At 42.2% G+C, this 20,552-nt stretch overlaps 1 protein-coding gene across 3 annotated transcripts; it reads left to right on the top strand.

The window, feature by feature from the left end:
* Positions 133-16,465, top strand: LOC109725036 (mediator of RNA polymerase II transcription subunit 11). 3 transcript variants are annotated; one of them, XM_020254083.1, is made up of 5 exons: positions 133-530; positions 2,529-2,722; positions 2,804-2,920; positions 4,036-4,075; positions 16,127-16,465. In XM_020254083.1, exons 2-5 carry the CDS (start codon positions 2,669-2,671, stop codon positions 16,192-16,194), a joined length of 279 nt encoding a protein of 92 aa, XP_020109672.1. In that variant the 5' UTR covers positions 133-530; positions 2,529-2,668; the 3' UTR covers positions 16,195-16,465. The 3 variants fall into 3 exon arrangements, with proteins under 3 accessions (XP_020109672.1, XP_020109671.1, XP_020109673.1); XM_020254082.1 differs by having other exon boundaries at positions 4,036-4,226; XM_020254084.1 differs by lacking the exon at positions 16,127-16,465 and adding an exon at positions 15,674-15,702.

The following is a 20,552-nucleotide window of genomic DNA, read 5'->3' as shown; positions in this document are numbered from 1 at the left end:
CCTCCGCCGCCCAACTGCCGGCCGCTCGCCGTTCGCCGCTCTCAATCGGAAGCCCCCGCGGGGCCACAGCGCCGCTCGCCATCGGAAGTTCGGAACCCCCGGAGCGCGCGCTGCTCTCCATCGGANAGCCCTGCACACCCCTGCCTCCGCCCCTACGCCTCCGCCGCCCAACTGCCGGCCACTCGCCGTTCGCCGCTCTCAATCGGAAGCCCCCGCGGGGCCACAGCGCCGCTCGCCATCGGAAGTTCGGAACCCCCGGAGCGCGCGCTGCTCTCCATCGGAAGTTCGGATTCTTCAGAACCCTCCCCGCTCCGGGCCGCGCACCGCTCGCCATCGGAACCCCCCACGAGGCCGCGTGCTGCTAGCCATCGGAAGTTTGGAACCCCCGGCCGCTCGCCGCTCGCCATCGAAAGCTCGGAACCCTCCCCGCCCCGGGCCGCGCGCTGCTTGCCATTGCAACCCCCCGCGGGGCCCGCACGCCGCTCGCAATCTGGTTCCGACTTCCGAGTTCTGCACGCCCATTTCATCTGGTACTAATTCATAGTTTCCGTGAGTGGAATTAATATTTGCTATTATCTGCATGTTAAATGCCAAATGTTTACAGTCCTACCTATATTGTTTTTTTTTTTTTCTCCCTTCTTAATTTTGATTTCTATTTATAACAGTTTTCTCTCATATATTTGGTTAATACTGTTGTTTTTGTGTTTTTCTTTTCATACAAAACATCTTTCTCTTCCTCTAAACTCCAGGTTTCCATATTACTCCTAATTTAAGTTGTTGTTACACCCATTAATTTGCTTGCTATTGTCAGAACCAATGGAGCGGGATTAATTACTTAATAAGAGTTAGGTGGTGTTTGATGCATGATTGATGGGTAATTCTAATGTTCTATTGATGTGATTTTAAACTTTGGGGAATCCGTGATAGGCGGTCATGTGGTAGAACCTGAAATATTTGAGTTATTAACTTTTTTTTTCTGTAGAAAAATGGTTCGAAAGAATTATAAGTATTTATGCTAATAGTATAAATTTAGAGAAAAAAGTTTAATTTAATAGCCAAATTTTTGATCCCGAATTTTTAATTGGTGAACGTATACTTGTTGTATAAATCGCGTATCTGAATAATTGGCGAATCCATTTTTTAAGCCGTATTTTTTAACAAATTTAAACACTGGGATACGAATTTTTATTAGTACTATACCCGTACTGAATTTTTGTTGAATCCGAATTAACTAACTATGGTGGCGACATCTAGGGTTAGCTCTCCTTTTGTGCACTAAATTCTAATTGGATCCATAGCTTCAGTTGTTCCTCTTGTGGTAAGCCCCTTGCCCTCCTCCCTGTTTGAGTTACTTCGAGTAATAACTAACAAGCTGTAAATCTATAGGTTTCTGTTTCAGTATCGTGTTTTCAAGTTTCTATGTGTACAAAAAAAAAACAAAATTTATGAGCTTTGTTGTAGTTAGATTCAGAGTTTTTGCAGAAAAATACTATAATTACTTGTTTATTTATGACTACAGCTTGATAGTGATTTATTTGTTTTCTATTCTTCTCATTCTAATTTCTTTGTAGGTAAAAATGTGTAGAACTAACTTGAACCTTAGCCCCCTTTGAAATGACTATCTAACTTTCAAAATTATTAATTTTACTACTTAACTTTTAAATTCTTTTGCCTAGATACTTTGATAATTCCTTCTTAACAGGATTTCAAATCATTGTTTGCTTTATTGCACTGGATTGGAGCATCTCATATAATTTGCATGAAATTTACCTTAAAGCAAATAACCGTACTCAATTTGGGATGAGTCATCCATTTACTCAAATTAAAAAAATAAATTGTTAAATAGTAAAATCTAAATTTTTAAAAATTAAATAGTCAACTAAAAAATAAATGATAATTGAGGTCAGCCTTGTATAATTTTTTATTCTTTTTTGTATTAACTCTATTTTTTCATAGGGTATACCTTTACAAAAAAACAAAAGAGAAATGCTTCTTAGACGCCTTAAAGATAGGTGGAAATATTACATCCTAGGCTCTCCATGGCTCAAATTTACTCACTTGTTTTATCATTATTTTTTGAATACTTAATTTTCGAAAGAGGTTTTAAACTCTAGGATCATGAGGACTAAGGTGGACAGGAACCTATACTCCTATAGGGTGTATAAGTAGCATTTTCCCAAAACAAAAACTCAAATAAAAGAAATAAAATATTAAACAGTAAATTTTGAATTTTTAAAGGTTAGATAGTCAACTCAGAATAGGCCATAATTCAAGTTAGTTCAGTATATTTTTGAGCTATGCTACTTGTACACCCAAAAAGTAAGTGTAAATCTTACACCTTCATTCAAGAGTCATATCACTTTCTTTTTAATATTAAAAATTTAAAAGAATTGTTTAAACTTTGAAACTTTTTGAGTGTACAAGACTCTATAGGTAGCATTTTTCTTTTTCTTTTTCTTTTCTTTCTTTTGTATTAAGCTTTACATTTTCCATTGACCTTACTCCCCCCCGCACCCCTCCTGCCGTAGGAAAAAAAAAGAACAAACGCAGAGAGAGATCTTTATTGAACTCTTCGACCATTTAAGACTTAGGAGGAGCAGACGACACACCTTTCTCGCTCTCTTGACCTCTCCCTACCTTTCTCTTCTTGGTATCGCATTCGCCGACAATGGGCCCTCCGAACCAGACCACTTCTTTGCAACGCCTCCACCATGTCGAGAAGGTAAAGCCCCCTTCGCAGCACGCATCTCTTATAGCTTTTGTAAAATTCTCACTCCTTTTAATTGACTGATCGCTTTCATAGCGGATCGTGCGACTGCTGGAGTTGGCGGGGTCGGTGATGGACGAGCTGGCCAACTCCACTGGGCCTAGGACGGAAGCCCTCACTGCTCATTGCCGCGAGTTCATGTTGGCCATCAAGGTACTACCCTTCTTTGGGATGTTCATTTCATTGGTTTACAATACTCCGAGGATTCCATATATTTTCTATTAGAAATGATAACTTAACATTCCACTTGGGTTGAGAGGTTGTTATGGTCTAGTGATTCCCATTAAGTACAAGAATTGCAAAACTCCTAACATATGGTCTTGTAACGTGCCTACTAAGTGAGAATTTATGATGATTTCACCGCTGCAACAATACCTGGCGATTTGTTCGTAAAATGCATGGCCTGCTCTTATTAATTATGTTTCCTCTTCCATTCGACTAGTTCTTCAACGATTCATTTGCGACCTAACATAACTAAATTTAGGCCTGAAATGAGAGTATTTTAATTGTGATTTAATCAACTCTAAATATATGTAATGGCTGATGTTTGACTGGTTGAGAAGATTATTTTTTGACTCTTTAATTTCATTCAATTTTGAGAGAAAGGCAGGATACAATATTTTTATCTCCTTTACTGGCAACATATATGGCAAAGATTGTTCACTCAACTGGAGAGGCATTTCAGAGGATACAATATATCCCTGTTAAGACTATTCTTGGACTTTTTTTTTTCCTATCTTATCGATCTTTTGGGTTAAGTAGTATCAGAGCTAGTCCCTAGCTCCTTGAGTTCCAAGAGGCCTTGAGTTCATTCCCGCATTTGCCAGTTTATGGTATATGTTCGTGCTTGTTATTTTGTTACCTATCATGTTGCAATGCTACGCCTGATATTCATCATGCAAGCGAGCTCTGTTGTTAAAACTATTCTTGAGGGGCAAACTTTTGAGTTATAATCCCCTAAATGTTAGATTTGACTGCTTGGCTTCAATATTGGTTAAACGATTTCATGCCAATTGCATCACCAACTAAGTCAAACAAATTCCTTCTAATTGATTAAATAGTCAATTTCAGTTGTTGAGGGTCTGATGTAAATGCTTTTCTCAAAAAGAAACCATAAACTTTTCTTCAGATATCATGAAATATTGCAGAATATTTTCTTCCAAATCAGTGATTTTTTAGATTTTCTTTTCTTTCTTTCTTTTCGTGCATATAATTCCTATGGTCAGTCTTATTCAGATAATGATTAGAACCTCTCATCTTTTGAACAGGAGATCCAAACAACCTTGCGGGAGGAAATCAAAAGTGCTTGTGAGTATCGTCCATTTGAGAAATGCGACTATAGTGCCAGAATTTCTAATGAGATATGCTGTAAGAAGTTGGAATACATAATTGAACAGTTGGACTGCATGCAACAAAATCTTGAACATAGTTCAAATGGAAGTTAGAATCTATCTGATCGGTAGGTATATAATCAGTTGCCCTTTTTTTGCATTTTCATTTATAATATTTAATTCACTATTGGTAAAGAATTACTCCTATTATGATATTCAAATTCTCATGTGTTCTAATTTGAACACAAGTTACATATACATAACAGAAAAATAGAAGTTATGTTGCCTTGAAAGGACAAAATTCGCTTATTACGAATTCTCTTTTGACATGTTGTTTGGTCAATGCATGATCACTTCACCATTACCAACTCACCAAGGGAACTGTTAAAACAAAGGAAAGTCTTATTGAGTGTGTTAATTTCACATATGCATGATCTGAAAGTTATGCGTCCCTCATCAATGAATGTTAACATTTCAAATAGTGATGTGAAAATAGGAAAGTATATGGTAGGAGAATAATTGCTAATGGACTTTGGTAATTAGATTAGGTGAGACTCAAGATGATGCTCAGTTACTGGTTTCATCATATTAAAACTACTTGAAGTTTTACCGTGACTTCCTAGTCCTTTTTCTTGAGTTTCGGCAAATTTCTCTCGTTTGCGCCCACCAACTACTCATGCTATCAGGCTGACTGTGAATTTAAGTTTGAAATGATTGTTCGATTGCAAAATCAAAAGAAACAAGTGTTGTTGGTAAATTTATCTTGAAAAAATTCAGTGCCATCCATAGACACCTTCAACCATGGAGAACTAAAGGAAAAACAAAAGTGCAGAACGTGATCAATGCTAAGCTTGGGTTTTCCCTGTCCCTGTACCACAGGCTGAGTTTCCACGGCGCTTGGCACGGTCAGATCCAACTAGAAGATCACTCCATCGAATTTGCTAAGAAGTTTCCGGATCGTATTCTCGACCGAAAACAGCTTCAGCCTTTCCTTGGATGCTTTAATTACTTATCATATTACTACTAAGATCTAGCTGCGGATCGCAAGATCCTGACTTCTCGTCTTCGGAAGAACGCATCACAGGTTTGGACGGAGAAGCACACCGAAGCCGTGCAACGGATTAAGGATCGTGTTCAACGTCTACCTATTCTTGCTCTGCCAGACGAATCCAAGCCAAAGATTATAGAGACTGATGCTTCCGACATTGGCTGGGGCAAAAGACCGACGATGGGAAAGAAGAAGTGATACAGTTTGCTTCTGGCACCTGGAGCGAATCCCAGTCGCGATATTCAGCAATCAAGAAGGAGATTCTGGCTGCATATAAGGTATATCAATATTCCAGCTCCATGTTCGTAACCAGAAGTTTCTGATTCGAACAGATTGCAAGCCGCTTAAAGGAGTGATTCAGCGAGACATCGAGAATCTCGCCTCTAAGCAGATATTCGCAGGCTGGCAGGCGCAGTTCTCTCTCTTTGATTTCACTGTTGAACACATTAAAGGAGAGTCGAACAACATCCCTGACTTCTTAACTTGGGAATTTCTTCAAGAAGGAAAGCTCTCGAGTACCCGCGTCGTCAACATGTTGCCTTCCTCGCCTTCGTCAGAGGAAGGGAGCGGGTGGCTCTTCCACAAATAATCTTTCCTTTTGGAGGTGAATCGGGAGAGAGAATTTTTACTCACTTTCTTTGTGTTGCACCCTTTTATCCTTTAAACTAAACCAGATAGAGCAGGGGATCTTCTTGAAAATGAGAAAATCTAGTCTTATATCCTTTTTCCAATGAAGGACTGAAGCCACCGACTCATCTTCAACCTGAAGTGAGAAAGAGAATTTTCCTAAGCAGGCTGTCTTTCTTGAACTGATCTTGCCAACCCTGCGCAGATATTCCCATCATCTTCAGATTTGAAAGGGGATCTCGGATGGAATGAAACTGACTCTTTGACAAGGGAAAAGATGATTGCTGGGCTTCAGTGGTGAACCAGTCCAGAGAACTATTGACAGTTCACAAATGATGTCAGTGATGGTCTCGAGGAGGCTGATCGATTGAGAACGGGATGTGTTGACCACTCGTACATTCGGGGTGGTGATGTAAAGGGAGATCCAAACAAGGTAGAAGCATTGGTAACAAAACTCAATCCTGAGACAAATCGCTTCCTACTAAGGGGAGTTTACGATGACCATTGAGGACGTCCATCGTTAGGAATTAGGCTTAAAGGTAAAGAAGAGAGCAAGCGAAGTAATAACCAAGAATCTGCTGAAAGAAGATAGAAGATGAATGGTCGAAGATCGTTTTTTTCCTATATGTAGAGCATGAGCTCACGCTCCATTTCCAACTCAGTCTAGTCCGGATATGGCCCGAAAGTCAGGGTGGGTCACCAATAAGATCCTTATATCCTATCCAAAGCTCCAATTCCATTCAGCAGGTCTAAGTTCGTCCCCCGCGGATGACTGGATCAGATGAAAGAGATCGTCATTGCAGGCAGGGCAATCATCGAGACGAGAAAGAAGTGGTCTGCATCAATGGTTGAGCACTAGCTAGGGCTTCCCCAACAAGAAAAAGAAGTTGGATCCTCTTTTCCACTGAGCAAGGCAAGATCTACGAAGGTAGGGGAATAGCTGACTCATACCTAGAGGGAAGGCAAGGTCCAACAAGAAGAACTTCCGAGAAAGCGCAAGAGGAGAGACGAAAGCTTGCTCAACCGTGAAAGGAGAGGAAGCACTCTGGGATCTGAGGCCTGAATTACGCTCTTAACTTTATTGGACAATGCAAGGGCAGACGGTGATGCTCTGATCGCTCAGTGACGATTCTTGGATTGACCAACAAAGTCTAAAAGCGGAACCTACTGAATCTTTATAGTCTCTTTCTTCTTTGCTTGCTGTCGGCCTTGCCAATCTGAAACTCCAGATCATATATTATTGCATGGAGACAAAGCGTTGGAGGTCTGGTCTTACTTCTCTAAGGATCTGCAGCAGAATATCATTCCAGAGGATTCTATATTAAGGATTTAAGTGCCGTGGCACGGGGTTGTGCCGGAAACTTGCCGGCACGGTACGGCACGGTGCGTGCCGAGCCGTGCCGATGCATGCCGGTCAAAAAAATTCTTGTGTGCCGACACATAATAGCATGAAATATTTATTTTCTTTAGCAACAAAATATTCTAATTATTTATTATATCTTTTTATTCATCTTTTGAGCTTTATTGAGAAAATTACTTACTAATTTAAAGAATAGAGGGTTTTGAACTGTGCCATCGGCACGGAGTCTGTATCTTGTCGGTATCTTGTTGGCACGGTACGGCACGGTGGATACGGCCCGTGCCGACGGGCACTTAAAACCTTGTTCTATATTATGATTATCTTTCTTCCATGGAGCCCCTCAGATAATCTGAACTCCAGATATGCCTTTAGCTGCCTACTACTGCCTTTGCTTATATGTTGGTACCTGTGGCTGGCGCGGAATGAACATTGGTTCGAGGGTACTGCTGCCTCTCCATATAGTATCATCCAAAAGGTAAAGCAGAGCTGGTATGAAATCTCCACGCAATTCAAGCCTCGCACAGAGGATAATCTTGCAAAGAAAAGGATGCTAGCGAATGCCAGAATTCATCATGAGGGAAGGGTCCCGGTTGGAGCACGCATAATTTACTGGGTTAAACCTCCTCCGGGCATGCTCAAGTTGAATGTGGACTAAGTTTTAACGCGCTAAGTGGGGAAAACTCGCCGCAAACTCTTCAAATCCAAGGCGAAGTGGGAAGCAAGGAGCTGAAGATACTGGTGGACACAGGGAGCATCCATAGCTTCCTGGATTTTCGGGTGCCCAAGGAAGTAAAGGCAAGGATAGAGTCAACGGCGCGCTTACTGGTCACTGTGGCCAACGAACACAAGATCATGAGCTAACTAAGGAGCTCCGGGTTTACGGGGAACATGAATGGTAGACCTTACAAGGCTGATTTGAGGATAATCCGGCTAGAGGGCTTTAGTGTAGTATTGGGCATAGATTGGTTAAGGACGTATGGCAAAGTCACCTTTGACTATAACAAAAACACTGTCTCTCTCGATAAAGACGGACAACAACTAATCCTCAAGAGTCTGACTGAAGGGCCAGCCTTGAAGATGCTCACTCCTAAGGAGTGGAGTAGGGACTGCCAGGAAGGAGCTTGTTGTGCCATAGCCAAGATCATGTAGATCGGGGAGCGCGAAGAGCAAGTAATACCGGAGGACATTAAAGAGATACTATTGCAATTTGAAGACGTGTTTGAGGAGCCGAAAGGATTGCCCTCGACAAGAAGGCAGGACCACAGAATACCATTGCAAGGAGCTTCCCAACCAGTGAACATAAGACCCTATCGCTATACTTACGAGCAAAAGAACGAAATCGAGCGACAGGTCAAGGAGATGCTGGAGTCGGGCATCATCCAGCCTAGCACCAGTCCTTTCGTCTCACTCGTGCTGCTCGTCAAAAAGAAGGATAACACATGGCGGTTTTGCGTAGACTATCGACAACTAAACAAATCCACGGTGAAAGACAAATACCCTATCCCACTGATTGATGATTTGCTCGATGAATTAGGCGGGTCAGCTTACTTCTCTAAGATTGATTTGAGGGCCGGCTACCATCAGATCAAGATGGATCCGGAGGACGTCTATAAGACGGCCTTTCAAACTCACTTAGGACACTACCAGTTTCTGGTTATGCCCTTCGGGCTAACCAACGCGCCGGCCACTTTTCAGTCAGTAATGAATGAGGTTTTTGCGGAGCATCTTAGAAAGTATGTACTAGTTTTCTTCGACGACATACTTATTTATAGCCGAAGCCTCGAAAACCATAAGGCGCATTTGAGTGTGGTGTTGGGGACGTTGAGCAGGCAACAACTGTATGAGAAGAGGTCCAAATGCTACTTTGGGCAACAAAGGGTGAAATATCTGGGCTATATTATCACCCCGGAGGGAGTGGCTACCGACCCCAAGAAGGTAGAGGCGATGGTTAATTGGCCGACACCGACTTCACTCTAGGGTCTGCGGGGGCTCCTCGGTATAACCGGGTACTACAGAAGATTTATCAAGAACTATGGGAAGCTAAGTAAACCCCTGGCAGAACTGCTTAGGAAGGACCAATTCAAGTGAAGTTTCGAAGCACAAACAGTATTCGAGAACTTGAAGGAGATTATGACTCAAGCGCCAGTATTAGCAATGCCCGATTATACCAGACCCTTCGTTGTCGAAGTGGACGCGTGTGGACAAGTATTGGGAGCGGTGCTGTCCCAAGAAGGGCGACCTATTGCATGCATTAGTAAGGCCATAACCCAACAGAATATGGGTTTATCAACCTATGAGAAGGAATTTTTGGCGATACTCTTGGCAGTTAACAAGTGGAAACAATATCTCAGCCCTCGACAATTTGTCATCAAGACGGATCATCAAAGCCTCAAGCACTTATTGGAACAGAAGATCACCACGACAGTCCAACAAAAGGGTATGGTCAAACTAATGGGGCTCGATTACATAATACATTACAAGGCGGGCAAGAAATATAGAGCAGTAGACTCATTATCCAGAAGAGGATTCGAGGAAGGAACTAGCGCAGCCATCACCATAGTGATACCTAGTTGGGTCGCCGAAGTGGCGGCGAGCTACAGAGGAGACAAGAAGTGCCAACAGCTCATTTCCAAGCTGCTACTTCAACCTGATCCACAATCTAAGTAAACATACTCTCAAGAAATGCTGAGATACAAGGAAATGATATATGTGGGGGACCAAGGCAGAGTTCGAGGGAAGATAATACATGAATTACACTCCTCAGCATTGGGGGGTCATTCGGGTGCCCGAGATACCTACAAAAGAGCGAAATAGTACTTCTACTGGCCGGACCTTAAGCAGGATGTGGAAGAATACACTAAAGGCTGCGCCGTTTGTATACAAAATAAGGTGGATGGACAACCCTACGCCGGGCTGCTTCAATCGCTGCCTGTGCCCAATCGAGCTTGGCAGGAGATTACCATGGATTTTATCGAAGCACTACCAAAATTAGAGGGTAAGGACACGGTATTAGTGGTGATCGACCGACTCACCAAGTACGCATATTTCATATCCCTAACTCATCCTTTTACAGCATCTAGTGTGGCGCGGGCCTTCCTCGACACAGTTTACAGACTGCACGGGTTGCCTCGCGCCATCCTAACAGACAGGGACAAGGTCTTTACGAGTCAATTATGGCAAGAGTTGTTCAAGCTACTGCGGGTGAAGCTACTGATGAACACCGCCTATCATCTGCAAACCGACGGACAGTCTGAAAGGCTCAACCGCTGCCTGAAGACCTACTTGCGCTGCTTGTGCTTCTAGCAGCCGCATAAGTGGCATAGATGGTTGACAGTAGCGGAATGGTGGTACAACAACTACCATAGTTCTCTTGGAATGACACCTTATCAAGCCCTATATGGGCATCCACCCCCAAATGGCATGGTCGTCAACCTGGGCATGGAAACTGCGTCTTCGATATAGGAGTGGGGCAAGGAACACGAAGAAGCGACTCACTTACTAAGGGATAAGCTACTCCAAGCACAGCATCGAATGAAACAGAATGCTGATAAAAAGAGAGTGGACAAGGAGTACAAGGTGGGGGAGTATGTCTACCTGCAGTTACAGCCTTACCGACAAACGAGCGTGGTAGTCAGGCGACACTTAAAGCTATCAGCATGCTACTACGGGCCCTTTAAGATCACTGAAAAGATTGGGCAAGTCGCCTACCGCCTCCAGTTGCTGGAAGGGTCCAAGATCCACCCAGCCTTCCACGTCTCACTGTTAAAGAGAAGTCCACCCACGGATTCATCCTCTACCGCCGATGACGAGAGCTCGCTGAGTCGCGGGGCAGGGAGGATGAGGCGCTGAGGCGCGCTCCTTCTTCTTCTTCTTCTTCTTCTTTTCCTTCACCAAAACTCTACTTACTGCTTGATTACCTTGTTTTCCCATGCGCCTGTCTAAGATCTTCTTCGGTCGTGCTAGGAGTCGACCATCTTCGCCGATCAGGGGTACCGTCGGGGTAGCGGATGAATCCGTGGGTGGACTTCTCTTTAACAGTGAGACGTGGAAGACTGGGTGGATCTTGGACCCTTCCGGCAATTAGAGGCGGTAGGCGACTTGCCAAATTTTCTCGGTGATCTTAAGGGACCCGTAGTAGCGTGCTGATAGCTTCAAGTGTCGCCTGACTGCCACGCTCGTTTGTCGGTAAAGCTGTAACTTCAGGTAGACATACTCCCCCACCTTGTACTCCTTGTCCACTCTTTTTATCAGCGTTCTGTTTCATTCGATGCTGTGCTTGAAGTAGCTTGTCCCTTAGTAGGCGAGTCGCTTCTTCGTGTTCCTTGCCCTACTCCTGTATCGAAGGCGCAGTTTCCATGCCCAGGTTGACGACCATGCCATTTGGGGGTGGATGTCCATATAGTGCTTGATAAGGTGTCATTCCAAGAGAACTATGATAGTTGGTGTTGTACCACCATTCCGCTAGTGTCAACCATCTGTGCCACTTATGCGGCTGCTAGAAGCACAAGCAGTGCAAGTAGGTCTTGAGGCAGCGGTTGAGCCTTTCGGACTGTCCGTCGGTTTGCGGATGATAGGCGGTGCTCATCAGTAGTTTCACCTGCAGTAGCTTGAACAAATCTTGCCATAATTGACTCGTAAAGACCTTGTCCTTGTCTGTTAGGATGGTGCGAGGCCCCGCGCCATACTAGATGCTGTAAAAGGATGAGTTAGGGATATGAAATGCGCGCACTTGGTGAGTCGGTCGATCACCACTAATACCGTGTCCTTGCCCTCTGATTTTGGTAGTGCTTCGATAAAGTCCATGGTAATTTCCTGCCACGCTCGGTTGGGCACGGGCAGCGGTTGAAGCAGCCCGGCGTAGGGTTGTCCATCCACCTTATTTTGAATGCAAACGGCGCAGCCTTTAGTGTATTCTTCCACATTCTGCTTAAGGCCTGGTAAGTAGAAGTACTGTTTAGCTCTTTTGTAGGTGTGCCGGGCACCCGAATGAGCCCCCAGGGCTGAGGAGTGTAATTCATGTATTATCTTCCCTTGAACTCCACCTTGGTCCCCCACATATATCCTTCCCTTGTATCTCAGCATTTCTTGGGAGTATGTATACTTAGATTGTGGATCAGGTTGAAGTAGCAGCTTGGAAATGAGCTGTTGGCACTTCTCGTCTCCTCTGTAGCTCGCCGCCAGTTCGGCGACCCAACTAGGTATCACTGTGGTGATGGCTGCGCTAGTTCCTTCCTCGAATCCTCTTCTGGATAATGAGTCTGCAGATCTATTTTTCTTGCCGGCCTTGTAATGTATTATGTAATCGAGCTTCGTTAGTTTGACCATACCCTTTTGTTGGACTGCCGTGGTAATCTTCTGTTCCAATAAGTGCTTGAGGCTTTGATGATCCGTCTTGATGACGAATTGTCGAGGGCTGAGATAGTGTTTCCACTTGTTAACTGTCAAGAGTATCGCCAAAAATTCCTTCTCATAGGTTGACAAACCTATGTTCCGCTGGGTTATGGCCTTACTAATGTATGCAATAGGTCGCCCTTCTTGGGACAACACCGCTCCTATTCTTTGTCCACACGCGTCCACTTCGACAACAAAGGGTCTGGTATAATCGGGCATTGCTAATACTGGCGCTTGAGTCATGATCTCCTTCAAGTTCTCGAATGCTGTTTGTGTTTCGGAACTCCACTTGAATTGGTCCTTCCTAAACAGTTCTGTAAGGGGTTTACTTAGCCTCCTATAGTTCTTGATAAATCTTCTGTAGTACCTGGTTATACCGAGGAACCCCGGCAGACCCTTGAGTTAAGTCGGTGTCGGCCAATTAACCATCGCCTCTACCTTCTTGGGGTCGGTAGCCACTCCCTCCGGGGTGATAATATAGCCCAGATATTCTACCCTTTGTTGCCCGAAGTAGCATTTGGACCTCTTCGCATACAGTTGTTGCCTGCGCAATGTCTCCAACACCACACTCAAATGCGCCTTATGGTCTTCGAGGCTTCGGCTGTAAATGAGTATGTCATCGAAGAAAACTAGTACATACTTTCTAAGATGCTCTGCAAAAACCTCATTCATTACTGACTAAAAAGTGGCCGGCGCGTTGGTTAGCCCGAAGGGCATAACCAGAAACTCGTAGTGTGAAGCAAATCCAAGGCCTTGGCTTGATATCCTTCCTATCTCTTCTTCTTCATATCCTCCTGCTATACCTTGGGACAGTAAATCCTCCAAATATCCCTCCTACCTTGTCCTCAAGCATTTCTTTCTCTACGATGTTGTTTGGTTCCAAAATTCACCGTTAATCATGCACCTATTTTCTTTCGGAAAAGAAATAAATTTCGAGAAAGAAAAAGAAATCTAAGTTGTGCAGTTTTACGTGCAGTAGTTGACTGATCAACAACCCTTTAACAGACCCATATTTTCGGCAACTCTTAACTGGTGAACCCATAACTCTCAACTAGTAAACCTATTCATTAGGATACTAGCAGCATTTGTGCGTTTCATAAAATCCAGTCCTAATTTTCTATAGCTCCTGCTTTGTCCCGAGTCATGATTTGATGTAATATTTCGTCGTTGTCATCATCATTGAAGTCTTTTGTCATTAATAAAATGATTGTCTGAGCACAACTCTATGATGAGAAAACTTTCCATGAAAAGTTAGATGTTCAGGTAGAAGTAAGCATAGTTTGCCTCGCTGCTTTCAGTTTAGGTGGTGCTTGGTTCCCCATAAAACTAATGAAAACAGTTTTCAAGGAAAAAGGATTTTCCATAATGGAGAAACTGGAAAATGAAATTTACTATTTGGTGCCATCCGTTTGGTATACAGGTAAGGAACAGTTCTATTCGAACCATAGTGTACGTACAGTTTTAATTAATTTAAAAAGATCAAACGAACATGAACTGATAAAGGGTATGGTTATCTACTTGAATCATCAAAACATAAACAAAATGTCTGCTGAAATGACTTCTCCATAAATTGGTCGTCTAGATACTGAAATTTAAAATTTTCAATTGTTATCATCATCCTAGCACGTGATTGGCACAATAATTTATTTGGTTATCTGATTTTAATTTGTAGCAAAGCAATTTAAATAGCTTTCAGGAACTTACAAATCTGTGAATGCTGGCATTCTCTAGTTTATGGTGAAACTTTTCTCATTCTAGTCGAAACGAGGGGACTAGTATTTAAATGTATCCTGTAGAATACTTTTACAAAATACCAATAACTAACTAGTAAATTAAAATGGTAAAGCAGAAGAAAAGAGAAGAACAAAGACATAAATGAAGAAAGAAGCAATGAAAAGGATTATTAGACTTTGATGGTGTTCATATACACTATGTCAGTGCCTTGGTAAAAGCTAGGAAAAATGCTTCTGAAAATTATTACAGCTGTACTATATGTATTGTTCTTTTAGGTGGAAAGTCTTTGTCAACAAGTGAACTTATGTTTTACTGTTGCTAGTTTGGGCACCCTTTGCCTGTTGACTTCTTTATCAAGTATAAGAGGAGTTAGGAAACTCTTTTAGTTAGTCTTAATAATTTCGTCAGTCATGTAATGATGACCCAAAATCATGAAGTAGAATTCAGGACTAAAAGAGAATGTGCTCCACACCTCAGAGGGCACTGTCAAGGTACATGAAATTACTATAATTGTCTTGAAGTTAGGGCTAAAAGAGAATATACTCCACACTTCAGAGGGCACGGTCAAGGTGCTTCCCGTGAAATTACTATAATTGTCTAGGAAGCTTCAACTTTATCTGTGCAACTTCAACATGAAGGCATGCCTTAACCCTAATTTTGGTTAAAAAGGCTATCGCCAACTCAAAAACTGTAAATACTTTCTTTTTTGAAGTTCGTTTTTTTTTTAAACTGAAGTCTTTGTGTTTGGTCATGGGGTTGTATATCGTCGAGTTTTGATTGCAACAAGGAACCAATATACCAGAGAAATCTGTAAAACGGACGGTTAAAAGGAGGATTTGGCACCTGTAGACTTGTAACTAGAGAACCTCAAATTAATAGCGGTTGGAGTCCTCTGAGTCCAGTATATTTTATCCTTTTTTGGGGGAAGAAAAATTATCAGGTTCCTCTAATTGATATTCCCTACACATTCTCTCTATGCAACTTGGTAGCTATTTGTTTGTAATTGTATTTTGAGATTCACACACAATTACCAAAGTAGCACATGTTAGAAATACTATGTTTAACACGCTTTGTTCGGTTTGTTTGATTTTTAGTCCCTCTTTCCTTATGTATTTCCTAAGAATTCTTTCTTGAGCATCAGTAAAAATGAAGCTACTGAAACAACCTCATTTAAAATCCTTCTTTATATACAGGGGTATCTCTAAATTGTCCCCAAATCTCTAAACATTTCCTTTGTGAGTTATCGGCCTGAGGCTATTCAACTATTTTTTATTCGATATTCTTAACACAGTTTAAATCCAAGTAAGTTTTGCTTGGAGTAACCAACTACGATTTTCATCCTAATCAATGTGAAAATTCTGTCCGTCACCCTGATTGGTAACAGTCCGTTGATTTTAGGTTCTCTATCATTTCAGGTTGTTTGATATAGTATTCTTTTACGCAACAACGGAATACCTTTTTGTAAGGTCATGCCTTCTTTTCTTCTTTTTCTCTTTCCTATCTTTAATCTTTCTGCTTCTTTCCTAGCATAGTCTTGTTCTTCTATTAAATCACAAATGGTTTTTCTGGATCCTTGTGTTGTCTTATTCAAAGTACAGGCATGACCTACTTGTTCCAGCTTTTGGAGTTTCTTTTCTCAAAAATCTTATGGTATTTTGCTTTTTCTATTTGTCCAGTTACTCTTAGTAACTTGTTTAGTAACATTTTACAAGTTTTTATCTTCCTTTCATATCTAGTGAAGCCCAATGTGGGATTCCCCTGTGACTTCAATTTCTTTCTTTCGAACATACAGTTATTAGTTAATTTTGAGATTATTAAGCAATGGTAGTTAATTAGTCACCAACTTATTTCTTAACTTGCTTTTACAGACGGTCAGGGTCAGGACCAAGGTTTCCATCTTCATCTGCTGCAGATAGTGAAGCTGTTTCTATGCTAGCAATGACTTAGATGACAACTGGGATCTGCTAGAAGGTGATCTTCCTTATTGAAACTTGTGACAACTGGGATTTGCTAGAAGGTGATCTTCCTTTCAATAACTTGTAAGCAATTTACTACGCGGTTTCTGCACTTGCAGCTTTGTTTAGCGAATGAATCGAATTGGAGGTACCGATGAATTGTATAGATTGCTTCTCCTCCTTCCATGAACCATGATGTGGCAGATTGAGTTCAATGGCATATTTCAATCTTTAGAATTTTTATGATGTTAACTTTGTTCTACGCTATCTTTATTTTAACTTGTACTATTTCATCCGCCTCTTGCAACAATCATCTTGGCAAGTTGGCCTGAAAGGAGCTATAAGGCCAGTTTGGCAGCTTGAAGTTGACCCTTCACGTGCAGTCTCCTGGACTGCTGCAGAAACTCAACTTAGATTCAGGTTTTTGTGCTTTTGTTCCGGAAAGTGAGGGGCTGGATTGTGAGACATCGTGAGGGAGGACTTCTTCAAGGGTCGTCACACAATTTGTCACGACCCAGATCCCTGAATTCAGATCGGGTTCAACCCAAATCGCTGCCCAAACCTGAACCAATCACTTAAACCCCCTCGGATCATCTGCCTCTCAACACAGATGGTTTCTCTCTCCTCGTGCCTCCTCCTTGCTGCTGGCCAACTATGCTGATGGATTTCCCTCAGGTCCATGATGGCCATCTTTCCATGATATGATATACGATTACCCTCCCTCTGCTGCAACCGCGTTGTTGGACGATTTCATTGATTACCCTCCCTCTGCTGCAACTGCGTTGTTGGACGATTTCATTGCTGTCACGCCGGGGTGCGGCCTTTGGGAAGTCCTTTCTTCAGATCACAATAGCGGGAGTTTCTCCGCCTCATCCCGTTGCCGTCCCCTCTCCCCCACTGAATGTGCTGCTGCTCTCATTGTCCTCGGCTGAGCTGAAGCTGCTGCTGGCAGTACGCTTGCAGCCGAGGTTGCAAATCTGCAGCAGCAAAATTTCTGCGTCGATCGCGACACAGTTTCGTCCACCTTTGGATCCTTCGCACTCGAGCCTTTGAGCCTTCGCACCAGCCCTCTTCCCTTGTCAACTATGCACTCCCGGATTAGATCCAAGGTGATCTGGGGCAACAATTCCCGCCCTTCTTACCTGCTTTACGTTATCAATTTGTTGCATAGTACCGATGGATCGGTTTGTTGCATAGTTGTAATCGTTGTGTAGTTCGGTCGTTTGATGTGTTGATTGGGCTCAATTCCCCTCGATTCTTGGTCAGACCTCTTTGGTCGGCTTCTTACTGGCTCGGAATGTGTTCCACGGCAATTTTGAGTGCTGTTTAAGGGATCGAAACCAAAGCGGGGCTAAACCACATGCGTGTGCTGCCCCCGGTGGCATTTACGGTGATTTTTGATGCTTTGGGTGGCCTGTCCTGGTTAGATTTGGCTGAAACATCAATGTGGATGAAAGTATTGCTTCTTCGTTGCAATTTGAATATTTGGTTGTAATGTTCAATGCTCAACACTGTGCATGTATAGGAAAAATTTTATCTGCTGAGACAGAAATTCTATATACATGGCAGGTCTATGCAAGTTCGGGACCTTCTGGTATTTCAAACTCATTCGGTTGGCTATTGTGTTACTCTTATAGTTTTTTTTTAGGGCTTTTTTTGCAAATAGCCCCTTGAGTAATTTTTATTTTAAAAATAGCCCTATCAAAATTAAAATTGCAAAAATGGTCCTGTCTTTGCCACGCAGGCGCTACGTCAGCGCCACGCGGGCAGGGCTGGAGCCAGGGTATTAAGTTGAACACGGTGAATCATTCACCGTGTCTAAACACGGTGAATGGTTCACTGTGTTTCTTACGTATTTTTTGTATATTGAAAAGTGGAATAAGAAGTAGGGATGTCAATAGATATGGATATTCGAAATATTATCCGAATCCAAACCCGAATAAATTATATATTATTATTAATATATATTATATAATATATAATATTATAATAATATATATTACACAGTAATTTATTTTGTCTATTATAAATATATAACATATTTAATAATTTATTCTTAATTTTCATCCAACGGTAATAGATTTTAAAACCGCTGGGTTGGTATGAAGATATAAGGCATAAAATTATTAAATATTTTTATATTGTATAAATAAACACAATAAATTTGTATCATATATATATATATATATATAATTATATATTATATATTATATATATATATATATATTATATATATATAATATATTATATAATTTTATTCGGGTGTTGAATTCGGATATATTTCGGATATCGATACTAATTGATGTTCCTGCCCCGGATTTACGTTTCCGGGCCGATCGACAAATCCGCCTATACAAAGAATTTTTCCTGTTACGAATAAGCGACAGTGTATTTTCTGTTATAGATATACCGATACATCAACCAGTAGCATATTAGAGCTGTTTAATAAATAGAAGCTAAACAAACTGAGTTAAATTACATAGTCCAAAACTTAAAGTAACGAGTACTCGCATATGGCGAGTTAATCTACTATGGGTAATAAACTCACCAAATATCTACCTGCTGTAGGGGCCTCTTAGTCAGAATCGAGGGATGCTCTAAACTCATCGAGCATTGCCTCTGTTTCCTGGTCGGCACGGCAGTCGACGACGATGGCTCACACATACACTAAACTACAAAAACAGCAGGGGAACAATCAGAAGCGTGAGAACTACTGTAAAAACAGGTATCCCATAGGTGGGTGCCGCCTAAAACATACGTCACTACTAAGTCGTACAGGGGTAGCAAGATAGTAGGGAAAAGTATGAAAAGACTATCAGCTTACACTCACTCACTATCTGCCTATACTGCCATTTAAAAACGGTTAAACATACCAATTCACTTAGGGACTTGAACACACATGCTCCAGCTGCCAAGTAAGCTACCCTCCAACACTAAAAGTCCGTGAGAGGCAAGTCCAACTAAGGAGCAGACACAACGCGAAGCGCACAAACAGACTCCGGAGTCGGTATTCGGTAGGCGATACCAACAATATGCAAGCGTGTCTTTGTCGAGATCAATCATACGCAGAGCGCTAAAGCAAAGTAACTGGGTCAAATGTCTAATAACATCAAGTCACGTTGCTTGGCACACTCTGATTGCAAACGGCAAAACGGGGTCCCACGTCAATCCCGACGGAACAACAGTCGAAACAGTTCTATCCATACTGTTAAAATATATAGACTCGACTATCCAGCCATGAGCGTAAATGATCTAGAACTACCTAGGGTTTCCATCGCCCAGCTATGCGAATGATACAAAAAAAAAAAAATATATTTATTCTATACTATAATAATGGCCAGGGAAATAGGATAGTTGACAAGGTGACGGATCAAATCTGTTAGTTATTTACTAAGTAAATTCAAGTAACATGTTATAATTACTTAATTTTATTACCATGCTCCATATGTAGTTTGTAATTCAAAATTAATCATATGAATTCGAGCTAAAGTAAACTATACAAAATCTGAAATTACACATGTTGACTATTGCGCACTTAGGAGTATAAGCCGATGATTAACCCACCTTAGTCGCTAATCCCCAGCAGCGAGGACGTCCCGAAGCAAAGGAACACCCTGCTGGATCAATCCGCAAACCTCCAAAGGCCAGAAATCACGCTCCCGCCAAACTCTACACGTAAAATCCGAAAATGAGCACTGATTCTGCCTCAAAAACAGCAGCAGAGAAGAGAATAATTCCGACCAAGAAAACCTCCACCAAAACCAGCAAGGGCTTCGTGGATTCCTCTCGAAGTCCCGAATCCAACGAACCAAGTCTCGTCGAAATCTGATGCTCCTAACGAACTTGCCTCTGCACTACTTTACCGTCTTTAAGGTCCCCCCATGGGTTATTCAGAGCATCGAGGCCCTGTGCAGGGCCTTCTTTTGGAAAGGATGTAACAAAATCAACGGAGAGGGCTTGCTTAGTTAACTGGAAAACAATCTGCATTAGCAAAAAAGAGGGGGGCCTGGGGATCAAAGACCTTGAATCTATGAACATAGCAATCCTATCCAAATGGTGGTGGCGGTTCTTTACCGATGACAAGCTAGCCTGGACCAAGTTGATCAGAACTCTTTATTACAGCAGAAGATAGCCGCTACACGAGGGCAATGCCTTCGTTCCCTACTCGCAACGGTGGAGGAGTGTCCTGCGCTGCCGCGATGTGTTCAAATGTGGTACAACCTACACTTTAGATGACGGCAATGCCACTAGATTCTGGATGGACATCTGGACAGGAGAGACCTCGCTTCGCACCCAGTTCCCAACTATTTTCGACAACATATCCCATAAGGAGGCTACT

Source organism: Ananas comosus, linkage group 19, assembly GCF_001540865.1.
Source record: "Ananas comosus cultivar F153 linkage group 19, ASM154086v1, whole genome shotgun sequence".
Classification (NCBI taxonomy): domain Eukaryota; kingdom Viridiplantae; phylum Streptophyta; class Magnoliopsida; order Poales; family Bromeliaceae; genus Ananas; species Ananas comosus.
This window is presented reverse-complemented; position numbering and strand designations above follow the sequence as displayed.